The sequence below is a fragment of the Tinamus guttatus genome, unplaced genomic scaffold (genome assembly GCF_059628265.1).
Source record: "Tinamus guttatus ecotype Peru unplaced genomic scaffold, ASM5962826v1 Tinamus_guttatus_pri_ptg000572l, whole genome shotgun sequence".
Taxonomy (NCBI): Eukaryota; Metazoa; Chordata; class Aves; order Tinamiformes; family Tinamidae; genus Tinamus; species Tinamus guttatus.
The window spans coordinates 26570-41460 of record NW_028289106.1 but is presented as its reverse complement, the minus strand read 5'-3'; the positions used below and the strand labels follow the sequence as shown (position 1 = coordinate 41460).

The 14891-nt window shown below is 63.2% G+C and overlaps 1 protein-coding gene across 1 annotated transcript in view; it reads right to left on the bottom strand.

The window, feature by feature from the left end:
- Positions 1 to 272: 272 nt before the first annotated feature.
- Positions 273 to 14891, bottom strand: part of SKIC2 (SKI2 subunit of superkiller complex) — a gene marked incomplete at its 3' end in the record, with an annotated part of 33125 nt that continues 18506 nt past the window's right edge. The window contains 10 exon segments of the mRNA XM_088534577.1: positions 273 to 380; positions 507 to 605; positions 805 to 912; positions 1145 to 1384; positions 2343 to 2453; positions 3999 to 4194; positions 4895 to 5015; positions 5969 to 6119; positions 7081 to 7194; positions 9178 to 9315. Of these exon segments, the coding sequence (XP_088390703.1) occupies positions 273 to 380; positions 507 to 605; positions 805 to 912; positions 1145 to 1384; positions 2343 to 2453; positions 3999 to 4194; positions 4895 to 5015; positions 5969 to 6119; positions 7081 to 7194; positions 9178 to 9315 (1386 nt within the window).

The following is a 14891-nucleotide window of genomic DNA, read 5'->3' as shown; positions in this document are numbered from 1 at the left end:
CACAAGGGGACACAATGGGGACACAAGGGGACACAAGGGGACACACAGGGGACACAAGGGGACACAATGGGGACACAAGGGGACACAATGACACACAATGAGGACACAATGGGACACACAGGGGACACACAGGGGACACAGGGGACACAATGGGGACACACAGGACACACACAGGGGACACAATGGGGACACAATGGGGACACAGGGGACACAAGGGGACACAATGACACACAAGGGGACACAATGACACACAATGGGGACACAGGTGGTACCTGTCGCAGCGCCGGGGGCAGCGGGCCCAGCTTGGTGGCCGTGTCCCCGTTGGTGGCCCCGCTGTCCCTGGCGGTGGCCCCGGTGACGCAGGACAGCAGCGCCGCCACCTCGGGTGGCCGCAGGGGACACAGGGGACACAATGGGGACACACAGGACACACACAGGGGACACAATGACACACAAGGGGACACAATCACACACAATGGGACACAAGGGGACACAGGGGGCGGTACCTGTCGCAGCGCCGGGGGCAGCGGGCCCAGCTTGGCGGCCGTGTCCCCGTTGGTGGCCCCGGCGGTGGCCCCGGTGACGCAGGACAGCAGCGCCGCCACCTCGGGTGGCCGCAGGGGACACAGGGGACACACAAGGGACACAAGGGGACACAATGACACACAATGGGGACACAAGGGGACACAAGGGGACACAATGGGGACACAAGGGGACACAATGACACACAATGGGGACACAAGGGGACACAATGGCACACAATGGGGACACAATGACACACAATGGGGACACAGGGGGCGGTACCTGTCGCAGCGCCGGGGGCAGCGGGCCCAGCTTGGCGGCCGTGTCCCCGTTGGTGGCCCCGCTGTCCCTGGCGGTGGCCCCGGTGACGCAGGACAGCAGCGCCGCCACCTCCGGTGGCCGCAGGGGACACAGGGGACACAGGGGACACACAGGGGACACACAGGACACAGGGGACACAAGGGGACACAATGACACACAATGGGGACACAATGGGACACACAGGACACACAGGGGACACAATGGGACACACAGGGGACACACAGGACACACACAGGGGACACAAGGGACACAATGACACACAAGGGGACACAATGACACACTATGGGGACACAGGTGGTACCTGTCGCAGCGCCGGGGGCAGCGGGCCCAGCTTGGTGGCCGTGTCCCCGTTGGTGGCCCCGGCGGTGGCCCCGGTGACGCAGGACAGCAGCGCCGCCACCTCGGGTGGCCGCAGGGGACACAGGACGTTCCCCAGCAGCAGCTCCGTGAGCAGCAGCTCCTGCGTCCGCAGCCCCAGGGCCACCCGGCCGGGGAGACGGACGGCGCCGGCGGCGTCCACGTAGCCGAGGGACTGGAGCACCTGGGGACATGGGGACACGTTGGGGACATGGGGACATCATGGGGACATTGGGGACATGGGGACACCCGCACGGCGCCGGCGGCGTCCACGTAACCCAGGGACTGGAGCACCTGGGGACACTGGGGACATGGGGACACCATGGGGACATTGGGGACATCATGGGGACATGGGGGACATGGGGACATCATGGGGACATTGGGGACATCATGGGGACATTGGGGACATTGGGGACATAATGGGGACATGGGGACACCTGCACGGCGCCGTCCACGTCCACGTGACCCATGGAGCGGAGCACCTGGGGACATGGGGACATTGGGGACATGGGGGACACACAGGGGACACCTTGGGGACACGTTGGGGACATTGGGGACACCGGTGTCACCTGCAGGCGCTGCCGGTACTCGGGCAGCAGCAGGGACACCCCGGGGACACCATGGTGACACCTTGGGGACATTGGGGACACCTTGGGGACACCCTGGTGACACCTTGGGGACACCTTGGGGACACCTTGGGGACGTTGGGGACACCGGTGTCACCTGCAGGCGCTGCCGGTACTCGGGCAGCAGCAGCAGGGACACCCTGGGGACACCCTGGTGACACATTGGGGACACCTTGGGGACATTGGGGACACCTTGGGGACACATTGGGGACATTGGGGACATGGGGACACCGGTGTCACCTGCAGGCGCTGGCGGTACTCGGGCAGCAGCAGCAGGGACACCCTGGGGACACCATGGTGACACCTTGGGGACACCTTAGGGACACACTGGGACTGGGACGGACATTGGGGACACCGGTGTCACCTGCAGGCGCTGGCGGTACTCGGGCAGCAGCAGCAGGGACACCCTGGTGACACCTTGGGGACATTGGGGACATTGGGGACACCTTGGGGACACCATGGTGACACATTGGGGACGTTGGGGACATTGGGGACATGGGGACTCGTTGGTGTCACCTGCAGGCGCTGGCGGTACTCGGGCAGCAGCAGCAGCGCCTGGTCCGACAGGCGGAACCGGAGCCGCTCCAGCTGCTCCCGGAGCTCCTGGCGGGAGGATTCCAGGAGGAACTGGGAAAAACGGGAAAATACCCCAATGGGGGGGGGAAATACCCCCGGGGGGGGGGGAAATACCCCAATGGGGGGGGGGGAATACCCCAATGGGGGGGGGAAATAACCCTGGGAATGGGTAAATACCCCAATGTGGGGGGGAAATACCCCGGGGGGGGGGAATACCCCAATGTGGGGGGGAAATACCGCGAGGGGGGGAAATACCCCAATGTGGGGGGGGAAATACCCGATGGGGGGGGGAAATACCCCCGGGGGGGGGAATACCCCGATGGGGGGGGTAAATACCCCCTGGGGGGGGAAATACCCCGGGGGGGGGGGAAATACCCCGATGGGGGGGGGAAATATCCCGATGGGGGGGGAAATAACCCCGGGGGGGGGAAATACCCCGATGGGGGTGGAATACCCCGATGGGGGGGGTAAATACCCCCTGGGGGGGTAAATAACCCCCAAGGGGCGGGAAATACCCCCTGTGGCAGGGAAATACCCCCCCTTCGAGCGAGAAAATACCCCCCAGGAGGTGGATACAGGGCCAGAGGGAAGCCAAAACTCCCCATTTTCACCCCAAACTCCCCATCCTCACCCTAAACACCCCATTTTTGCCCAAACTCCCCCGTTTTCACCCCAAACCCCTGTTTTTGCCCGAATTCCCTCATTTTCACCCCAGACTCCCCGTCTCTGCCCCAAACCCTCCGTTTTTGCCCAAATTCCCCTGTTTTCACCCCAACCCCCCCATTTTTGCCCCAAACCACCCGTTTTTGCCTGAATTCCCCCGTTTTCACCCCAAACCCCCTGTTTTGCCTCAAACCCCCCGTTTTTGCCCGAATTCCCCCGTTTTCGCCCCAAAGCCCCGTTTTTGCCCAAACTCCCCGGTTTTCCCCCCAAATCCCAGTTTTCCCGGTTTTCCGGTACCTGCTCCGGGAAGCGGGGCTCCGCACGCACCGGAACCCCCATGGGGGGACACAGGGCCCCTCGGAGCCCCCAGACCCCCCGTTTCCGCCCAGACCCCCCGTTTTTGCCCGAATTCCCCCGTTTTCGCCCCAAAGCCCCGTTTTTGCCTGAATTCCCCCGTTTTTGCCCGAATTCCCCCGTTTTCGCCCCAAAGCCCCGTTTTTGCCCAAACTCGCCGGTTTTCCCCCCAAATCCCGGTTTTCCGGTACCTGCTCCCGGAAGCGGGGGCTCCGCACGCACCGGAACCCCCATGGGGGGACACAGGGCCCCTCGGAGCCCCAGACCCCCCGTTTCCGCCCCAAACCCCCCGTTTTTGCCCAAATTCCCCCGTTTTCACCCCAAACCCCCCATTTTCGCCCCAAAGCCCCGTTTTTGCCCAAACTCGCCGTTTTCCCCCCAAATCCCGGTTTTCCCGGTTTTCCGGTACCTGCTCCGGGAAGCGGGGGCTCCGCACGCACCGGAACCCCCATGGGGGACACAGGGCCCCTCGGAGCCCCCAGACCCCCCGTTTTTGCCCGAATTCCCCCGTTTTCGCCCCAAAGCCCCGTTTTTGCCCAAACTCGCCGGTTTTCCCCCCAAATCCCGGTTTTCCGGTACCTGCTCCCGGAAGCGGGGGCTCCGCACGCACCGGAACCCCCCCACTTTGGCCTCCAGCTCCCGGACGGCGGCCGCGGCCTCCAGCGCCGCGGGGGGGCCCGCGGGGGGGGGCGGCAGCAGCGGGAGGGGCCCCCCCCCCCCCGCCAGGCGCCCCAATTCGGCCGCCAGCGCCGCCGCCCCCCCCCCCCGGGGGGGCCTCCGAGGGGGGGGCTCTCCTGGGGGGGGGGGGAGGTGAGAGACCCCCCCAAAAACGGGGTTGGGGACCCCAAAATGGGGATGGGGACCCCCAAAATGGGGTTGGGGACCCCAAAATGGGGTTGGGGACCCCCCAAAACGGGGTTGGGGACCCCAAAAATGGGGTTGGGGACCCCCAAAATGGGATTGGGGACCCCCAAAAGGAGCCCCCCCATATCTAGGAGCCCCCCCCAACGATCCCCAAATTCCCCCCCCCAGCCCCAGGGACCCCCCCCCCCAAATCCAGGACCCCCCCGGGGCCCCCAAATTCAGGAATTCCCCCCCCCGGGCCCCCCCCAGACCCAGGGACCCCCCCCAAATCCAGACCCCCCCCGAACCCCAAATCCAGGGACTCTCCCAGGACCCCCCGGGGGGGGGGGCTGATTGGGGACCCCCCCATGACCCCCCCTCCATATCCAGGACCCCCCCCCCCCAGACCCCCAAATCCCTCCCCCCAGAGACCCCCCCAAATCCAGGACCCCCCCCCCAACCAGCGCCCCCCATTGGGCTCTATGGGAGTCCAGGGACCCCCCCAGGGACCCCAGACCCACGACCCCCCCCCCCCGGGACCCCCCCAAATCCAGGCCCCCCCCCAAACCAGCGCCCCCCATGGGGTGTCCCCATGTCCCCAACGTGTCCCCATGTCCCCAACGTGTCCCCACCTGCCGCGGGGGGGGGGCTGCACTTCCTGGAGCAGCCGCTCCGGGTTGATCCGGAGGCTCCGGGCGGTGACGGCGGCGACGTCCTCGGGCCGGAGCGTCCGCAGGGCCAGGGAGGGCGGACCTGGGGGCCCAGGCGTCCGGGGGGGGTCAGGGGGACGGGGACCCCCCCTAGGGACACCCCGAGGGGCCCAGGCGTCCGGGGGGGGGTCGGGGGACGGGGACACCCCCTAGGGACACCCCGAGGGGCCCAGGCGTCCGGGGGGGTCAGGGGATGGGGACACCCCCTAGGGACACCCCGAGGGGCCCAGGCGTCCGGGGGGGGTCAGGGGACGGGGACCCCCCCTAGGGACACCTCGAGGGGCCCAGGCGTCCAGGCGCCCCCTGCCCCATAGAGGGCCCTGCCCCATAGAGGGGCCCAGGCGTCCGAGCACCCCTGGCCCATAGAAGGGCCCAGGCGTCCGGGCACCCCCCCTGCCCCATAGAGGGCCCTGCCCCATAGAGGGGCCCAGGCGTCCGAGCACCCCTGGCCCATAGAAGGGCCCAGGCGTCCGGGCACCCCCCCTGCCCCATAGAGGGGCCCAGGCATCCGGGCACCCCCTGCCCCATAGAAGGGCCCAGGCGTCCGAGCACCCCCTGCCCCATAGAGGGCCCTGCCCATAGAGGGCCCAGGTGTCCCCCCTGCCCCATAGAAGGGCCCTGCCCCATAGAGGGCCCAGGCGTCCGAGCACCCCCTGCCCCATAGAGGGCCCTGCCCCATAGAGGGCCCAGGTGTCCCCCCTGCCCCATAGAGGGCCCTGCCCCATAGAGGGCCCAGGCGTCCAGGCACCCCCTGCCCCATAGAGGGCCCAGGCGTCCGGGCGCCCCCCCTGCCCCATAGAGGGCCCAGGTGTCCGGGCACCCCCTGCCCCATAGAGGGCCCTGCCCCATAGAGGGCCCAGGCGTCCGGGCACCCCCTGCCCCATAGAGGGCCCCGGCGTCCGGGCGTCCCCTGCCCCATAGAGGGCCCAGGCGTCCGAGCACCCCCTGCCCCATAGAGGGCCCTGCCCCATAGAGGGCCCAGGCGTCCGGCCGCACCCTCGGGCACGAAGAGCCGCGTGAGCTGCAGGTCCTCGGGGTAGGGGACGTCCGGGGGGGGGGGGACGTCCCGGGGGGGCCCCCCCTCGCTCGGGGGCTTCTCGCAGAGGACGAGGACGGAGAGAGTCCGGCCGGAGGCGCCCGCGCTGGCCTGGGGACAATGGGGACAATGGGGGGACGTGGGGACATGGGGGACAATGGGGGGACATGGGGACAATGGGGGGACATGAGGGGACATGGAGACATGGGGACATGGGGGACATGGGAGGACATAGGGACATCAGGGGGACAATGGGGGGACGTGGGGACATGGGGGACAATGGGGGGACACAGGGACATGGGGGGACATGGGGACACTGGGGACATGGAGACATTGGGGGGACATGGGGACATTGGGACATGGAGACATTGGAGACATGGGGACATGGGAGGACATGGGGACATGGGGGGGACATGGGGACATGGGGACACTGGGGACATGGAGACATTGGAGACATGGGGACATGGGAGGACATGGGGACATCGGGGACATGGGGACATTGGGGACATAGCGGGACTTTGGAGAGAAATGGGGATACGTGGGGACACCCTGGGGACACCCTGGAGACACATGGGGCCATGTGGGGACACATGGGGACACAGGGGGACATCTGGGGACACTTAGGGACACTTGGACACGCGGTACATGCAGCAGGGACGCACATAGGACACAAAAGGGGACACAGGGACACCTCGGGGACACGTGGGGACCCTTGGGGACACTTGGGGACACCTGGTACCTGCAGCAGGGACACAAAGGACACCCTGGGGACCCTTGGGGACCCTTTGGCACCCTTGGAGACACTCGGGGACACTCGGGGACCCTTGGGGACCCTTGGGGACACCCGGTACCTGCAGCAGGGATGCACATAGGACACACAAGGGACACATAGGACACACAAGGGACACCCTGGGGACCCTTGGGGACCCTTGGGGACCCTTGGGGACACTCGGGGACCCTTGGGGACACTCGGGGACACGCGGTACCTGCAGCAGGGACGCACATAGGACACACAAGGGACACATAGGACACACAAGGGACACCTTGGGGACCCTTGGGGACACTCGGGGACACCCGGTACCTGCAGCAGGACGGCCGGCGCGTTCCGGTGCTCCGGGGTGTCCAGGACCAGAACCCGCCCGGGCGCCAGAGCCTTGAGCCCCGCGGGGGACTCGGCCACCAGGCGCTGCCAGCGGGGACAGCGTCACCGGGGACATTGGGGACAGCGGGGACAGCGGGGACAGTGGGGACAGCCCTGGGGACAGCGGGGACACCCACCCGGGACACCCCGCGAGGGACTCGGCCACCAGGCGCTGCCAGCGGGGACAGCGTCACCGGGGACATTGGGGACAGCGGGGACACCCCTGGGGACAGCGGGGACACCGGGGACACCCACCCGGGACACCCTGCGGGGGACTCGGCCACCAGGCGCTGCCAGCGGGGACAGCGTCACCGGGGACATTGGGGACAGCGGGGACAGCGGGGACAGCGGGGACACCCCCCTGGGACACCCGGGACAGCGGGGACACCCCTGGGGACAGCGGGGACAGCGGGGACACCCCGCGGGGGACTCGGCCACCAGGCGCTGCCAGCGGGGACAGCGTCACCGGGGACATTGGGGCCACCGGGGACAGCGGGGACACCCCTGGGGACAGCGGGGACAGCGGGGACACCCCCCCCGGGACACCCCGTGGGGGACTCGGCCACCAGGCGCTGCCAGCGGGGACAGCGTCACCGGGGCCACCGGGGCCACCGGGGACAGCGGGGACAGCGGGGACACCCCCAGGGACACCCAGTGCCACCAAGGGGACACCCGGGGACACCCCCCCCAGGGGACCCAACATCACCGAGGTGGCACCCGGGGACCCCAGTGACATCGAGGTGGCACCCGGGGACCCCCAACCCGACAGGGTGACCCCAACCACACAGGGGCCATTGGGGACCCTGCAGGGGCTGCCCGTCCCGTGTCCCCATGTCCCAATGTCCCCAATGTCCCCCCATGTCCCCAATGTCCCCATTGTCCCCAGTGTCCCCAATGTCCTCCAATGTCCCCCATGTCCCCCATGTCCCCCCATGTCCCCCCATGTCCCCCCATGTCCCCATGTCCCCATTGTCCCCCATGTCCCCCATGTCCCCCCGTGTCCCCGATGTCCCCCATGTCCCCATGTCCCCCATTGTCCCCATTGTCATTGTCACCTGCAGGTGTCCCCGCGCCTCCCGCAGCCCCCGCGTGGCCTCCACGTATCCCGGCAGGTCCCCATGTCCCCATGTCCCCATTGTCCCCCATGTCCCTAATATCCCCCAATGTCCCCCATGTCCCCCATGTCCCCCCATGTCCCCATATCCCCCATGTCCCCCATGTCCCCATGTCCCCCATGTCCCCATTGTCCCCATTGTCCCCAATGTCACCTGCAGGTGTCCCCGCGCCGCCCGCAGCCCCCGCGTGGCCTCCACGTATCCCGGCAGGTCCCCATGTCCCCAATGTCCCCATGTCCCCCATGTCCCCAATGTCCCCCATGTCCCCTGTGTCCCCCATGTCCCCCATTGTCCCCATTGTCACCTGCAGGTGTCCCTGCGCCGCCCGCAGCCCCCGCGCGGCCTCCACGTATCCCGGCAGGTCCCCATGTCCCCAATGGCCTCCCATGTCCCCAATGTCCCCCCATGTCCGCAATGTCCCCCATGTCCCCCATGTCCCCCATGTCCCCATTGTCCCCATTGTCCCCATTGTCCCCCATGTCATTGTCACCTGCAGGTGTCCCCGCGCCGCCCGCAGCCCCCGCGCGGCCTCCACGTATCCCCCCATGTCCCCAATGTCCCCATTGTCCCCCATGTCCCCATGTCCCCCCATGTCCCCCCATGTCCCCATTGTCCCCAATGTCATTGTCACCTGCAGGTGTCCCCGCGCCGCCCGCAGCCCCCGCGCGGCCTCCACGTATCCCGGCAGGTCCCCACGTCCCCAATGTCCCCATTGTCCCCATGTCCCCATGTCCCCATGTCCCCATTGTCCCCAATGTCACCTGCAGGTGTCCCCGCGCCGCCCGCAGCCCCCGCGTGGCCTCCACGTATCCCGGCAGGTCCCCATGTCCCCAATGTCCCCCATGTCCCCAATGTCCCCATGTCCCCCATGTTCCCCCATTGTCCCCATTGTCCCCATTGTCCCCAATGTCACCTGCAGGTGTCCCCGCGCCGCCCGCAGCCCCCGCGCGGCCTCCACGTATCCCGGTAGATCCGACAGGAGCCCCGAGGCCTCCGGGGGTCCCAGGGCCTCCAGCGCCCGGCCCAGCTCGGCCACGCGGCGCTCGTCCTCCTGGGGGACAATGGGGACAATGAGGGGACAGGGGGGACATGGGGACATGGGGACAAGGGGGGACAGGGGGACAATGGGGACAACGGGGGGACAGGGGGACAATGGGGACAGGGGGACAAGGGGGGGACATGGGGACATTGGGGACAATGAGGGGGACGGGAGGATGGGGACAATGGGGACAACGGGGACAAGGGGAGACATGGGGACAATGGGGACAACGGGGGGACATGGGGACAATGGGGACAATGAGGGGGACGGGAGGATGGGGACAATGGGGACAATGGGGACAAGAGGGGACATGGGGACATTGGGGACAATGAGCGGGATGGGAGGATGGGGACAATGGGGACAATGGGGAGACAGGGAGGACAGAGGGACAATGGGGACAACAGGGACAAGGGGGGGACATGGGGACATGGGGACAAGGGAGGACGGGGGGGACATGGGGACAGGGAGGACAGAGCGACAATGGGGACAACAGGGTGACAGCGACACAATGAGGACAGAGGGACAACGGGGACATGGGGACGGGGACAATGGGGGGACACAGAGACATGGGGAGAGAGGGGCATGGGGACAGGGGACAACGGGGACAATGAGGGGACATGGGGACAATGGGGACAAGGGGGATAACAGGGACAATGGAGACAATGGGGACAATGGGGACAATGGGGAGGGACAGGGGGGCGCAGGGACATGGGGACAATGGGGACATGGGGACATTGAGGACAAGGGAGGGACATGGGGACAATGGGGACAATGGGGACAAGGGGGACAACACGGGGGACGGGGCACATGGGGAAAATGGGGGGGACAGGGGACAATGGGGAAAGGGGACAATGGGGACAATGGGGACACGTTCAGCTGGGGCCACCCAGGGGGAGCCCCAAGTGCCCCAGGAAGGGCCGGAATCGGCCCCAATGTGTCCCCAATGTCCCCAATGTCACCTGGTTGTGACGTTGTACATGGAACTCCCCATAGCTCCTCCTCATCATGTCCCCAATGTCCCCAATGTCCCCAATGTCCCCAATGTCACCTGGTTGTGACGCTGTACATGGAACTCCCCATAGCTCCTCCTCATCATGTCCCCAATGTCCCCAATGTCCCCAATGTCACCTGGTTGTGACGTTGTACATGGAACTCCCCATAGCTCCTCCTCATCATGTCCCCAATGTCCTCAATGTCCCCAATGTCCCCAATGTCACCTGGTTGTGACGCTGTACATGGAATTCCCCATAGCTCCTCCTCATCATGTCCCCAATGTCCCCAATGTCCCCAATGTCACCTGGTTGTGACGCTGTACATGGAACTCCCCATAGCTCCTCCTCATCATGTCCCCAATGTCCCCAATGTCCCCAATGTCCCCAATGTCACCTGGTTGTGACGCTGTACATGGAACTCCCCATAGCTCCTCCTCATCATGTCCCCAATGTCCCCAATGTCCCCAATGTCCCCAATGTCACCTGGTTGTGACGCTGTACATGGAACTCCCCATAGCTCCTCCTCATCATGTCCCCAATGTCCCCAATGTCCCCAATGTCCCCAATGTCCCCAGTGTCACCTGGTTGTGACGTTGTACATGGAATTCCCCATAGCTCCTCCTCATCATGTCCCCAATGTCCCCAATGTCCCCAATGTCACCTGGTTGTGACGTTGTACATGGAATTCCCCATAGCTCCTCCTCATCATGTCCCCAATGTCCCCAATGTCCCCAATGTCCCCAATGTCACCTGGTTGTGACGCTGTACATGGAACTCCCCATAGCTCCTCCTCATCATGTCCCCAATGTCCCCAATGTCCCCAATGTCCCCAATGTCACCTGGTTGTGACGCTGTACATGGAACTCCCCATAGCTCCTCCTCATCATGTCCCCAATGTCCCCAATGTCCCCAATGTCACCTGGTTGTGACGCTGTACATGGAACTCCCCATAGCTCCTCCTCATCATGTCCTCAATGTCCCCAATGTCCCCAATGTCCCCAATGTCACCTGGTTGTGACGCTGTACATGGAACTCCCCATAGTTCCTCCTCATCATGTCCCCAATGTCCCCAATGTCCCCAATGTCACCTGGTTGTGACGTTGTACATGGAACTCCCCATAGCTCCTCCTCATCATGTCCCCAATGTCCCCAATGTCACCTGGTTGTGACGTTGTACATGGAACTCCCCATAGCTCCTCCTCATCATGTCCCCAATGTCCCCAATGTCCCCAATGTCCCCAATGTCACCTGGTTGTGACGCTGTACATGGAACTCCCCATAGCTCCTCCTCATCATGTCCCCAATGTCCCCAATGTCCCCAATGTCCCCAATGTCACCTGGTTGTGACGCTGGACATGGAACTCCCCATAGCTCCTCCTCATCATGTCCCCAATGTCCCCAATGTCCCCAGTGTCACCTGGTTGTGACGCTGTACATGGAACTCCCCATAGCTCCTCCTCATCATGTCCTCAATGTCCCCAATGTCCCCAATGTCACCTGGTTGTGTCGCTGTACATGGAACTCCCCATAGCTCCTCCTCATCATGTCCCCAATGTCCCCAATGTCCCCAACGTCACCTGGTTGTGACGTTGTACATGGAACTCCCCATAGCTCCTCCTCATCATGTCCCCAATGTCCCCAATGTCCCCAATGTCACCTGGTTGTGACGCTGTACATGGAACTCCCCATAGCTCCTCCTCATCATGTCCCCAATGTCCCCAATGTCCCCAATGTCACCTGGTTGTGACGCTGTACATGGAACTCCCCATAGCTCCTCCTCATCATGTCCCCAATGTCCCCAATGTCCCCAATGTCCCCAACGTCACCTGGTTGTGACGCTGTACATGGAACTCCCCATAGCTCCTCCTCATCATGTCCCCAATGTCCCCAATGTCCCCAATGTCACCTGGTTGTGACGCTGTACATGGAACTCCCCATAGCTCCTCCTCATCATGTCCCCAGTGTCCCCAATGTCCCCAATGTCCCCAATGTCCCCAATGTCACCTGGCTGTGACGCTGTACATGGAACTCCCCATAGCTCCTCCTCATCATGTCCCCAATGTCCCCAATGTCCCCAATGTCCCCAATGTCACCTGGTTGTGACGCTGGACATGGAACTCCCCATAGCTCCTCCTCATCATGTCCCCAATGTCCCCAATGTCCCCAATGTCCCCAATGTCACCTGGTTGTGACGTTGTACATGGAACTCCCCATAGCTCCTCCTCATCATGTCCCCAATGTCCCCAATGTCACCTGGTTGTGACGCTGTACATGGAACTCCCCATAGCTCCTCCTCATCATGTCCCCAATGTCCCCAATGTCCCCAATGTCACCTGGTTGTGACGTTGTACATGGAACTCCCCATAGCTCCTCCTCATCATGTCCCCAATGTCCCCAATGTCCCCAATGTCCCCAATGTCACCTGGCTGTGACGCTGTACATGGAACTCCCCATAGCTCCTCCTCATCATGTCCCCAATGTCCCCAATGTCCCCAATGTCCCCAACGTCACCTGGTTGTGACGCTGTACATGGAACTCCCCATAGCTCCTCCTCATCATGTCCCCAATGTCCCCAATGTCCCCAATGTCCCCAATGTCACCTGGTTGTGACGCTGGACATGGAACTCCCCATAGCTCCTCCTCATCATGTCCCCAATGTCCCCAATGTCCCCAATGTCACCTGGTTGTGACGCTGTACATGGAACTCCCCATAGCTCCTCCTCATCATGTCCCCAATGTCCCCAATGTCCCCAGTGTCACCTGGTTGTGACGCTGTACATGGAACTCCCCATAGCTCCTCCTCATCATGTCCCCAATGTCCCCAATGTCCCCAATGTCCCCAATGTCACCTGGTTGTGACGCTGTACATGGAACTCCCCATAGCTCCTCCTCATCATGTCCCCAATGTCCCCAATGTCCCCAATGTCCCCAATGTCACCTGGTTGTGACGCTGTACATGGAACTCCCCATAGCTCCTCCTCATCATGTCCCCAATGTCCCCAATGTCCCCAATGTCACCTGGTTGTGACGCTGTACATGGAACTCCCCATAGCTCCTCCTCATCATGTCCCCAATGTCCCCAATGTCCCCAATGTCACCTGGTTGTGACGTTGTACATGGAACTCCCCATAGCTCCTCCTCATCATGTCCCCAATGTCCCCAATGTCACCTGGTTGTGACGCTGTACATGGAACTCCCCATAGCTCCTCCTCATCATGTCCCCAATGTCCCCAATGTCCCCAATGTCACCTGGTTGTGACGCTGTACATGGAACTCCCCATAGCTCCTCCTCATCATGTCCTCAATGTCCCCAATGTCCCCAATGTCACCTGGTTGTGACGCTGTACATGGAACTCCCCATAGCTCCTCCTCATCATGTCCCCAATGTCCCCAATGTCCCCAATGTCCCCAATGTCCCCAATGTCACCTGGTTGTGACGCTGTACATGGAACTCCCCATAGCTCCTCCTCATCATGTCCCCAATGTCCCCAATGTCCCCAATGTCACCTGGTTGTGACGTTGTACATGGAACTCCCCATAGCTCCTCCTCATCATGTCCCCAATGTCCCCAATGTCCCCAATGTCCCCAATGTCCCCAATGTCACCTGGCTGTGACGCTGTACATGGAACTCCCCATAGCTCCTCCTCATCATGTCCCCAATGTCCCCAATGTCCCCAATGTCACCTGGTTGTGACGTTGTACATGGAACTCCCCATAGCTCCTCCTCATCATGTCCCCAATGTCCCCAATGTCCCCAATGTCCCCAACGTCACCTGGTTGTGACGCTGTACATGGAACTCCCCATAGCTCCTCCTCATCATGTCCCCAATGTCCCCAATGTCCCCAATGTCCCCAATGTCACCTGGTTGTGACGCTGGACATGGAACTCCCCATAGCTCCTCCTCATCATGTCCCCAATGTCCCCAATGTCCCCAATGTCACCTGGTTGTGACGCTGTACATGGAACTCCCCATAGCTCCTCCTCATCATGTCCCCAATGTCCCCAATGTCCCCAATGTCCCCAATGTCACCTGGTTGTGACGCTGTACATGGAACTCCCCATAGCTCCTCCTCATCATGTCCCCAATGTCCCCAATGTCCCCAATGTCCCCAACGTCACCTGGTTGTGACGCTGTACATGGAACTCCCCATAGCTCCTCCTCATCATGTCCCCAATGTCCCCAATGTCCCCAATGTCACCTGGTTGTGACGCTGTACATGGAACTCCCCATAGCTCCTCCTCATCATGTCCCCAGTGTCCCCAATGTCCCCAATGTCCCCAATGTCCCCAATGTCACCTGGCTGTGACGCTGTACATGGAACTCCCCATAGCTCCTCCTCATCATGTCCCCAATGTCCCCAATGTCCCCAATGTCCCCAATGTCACCTGGTTGTGACGCTGGACATGGAACTCCCCATAGCTCCTCCTCATCATGTCCCCAATGTCCCCAATGTCCCCAATGTCCCCAATGTCACCTGGTTGTGACGTTGTACATGGAACTCCCCATAGCTCCTCCTCATCATGTCCCCAATGTCCCCAATGTCACCTGGTTGTGACGCTGTACATGGAACTCCCCATAGCTCCTCCTCATCAT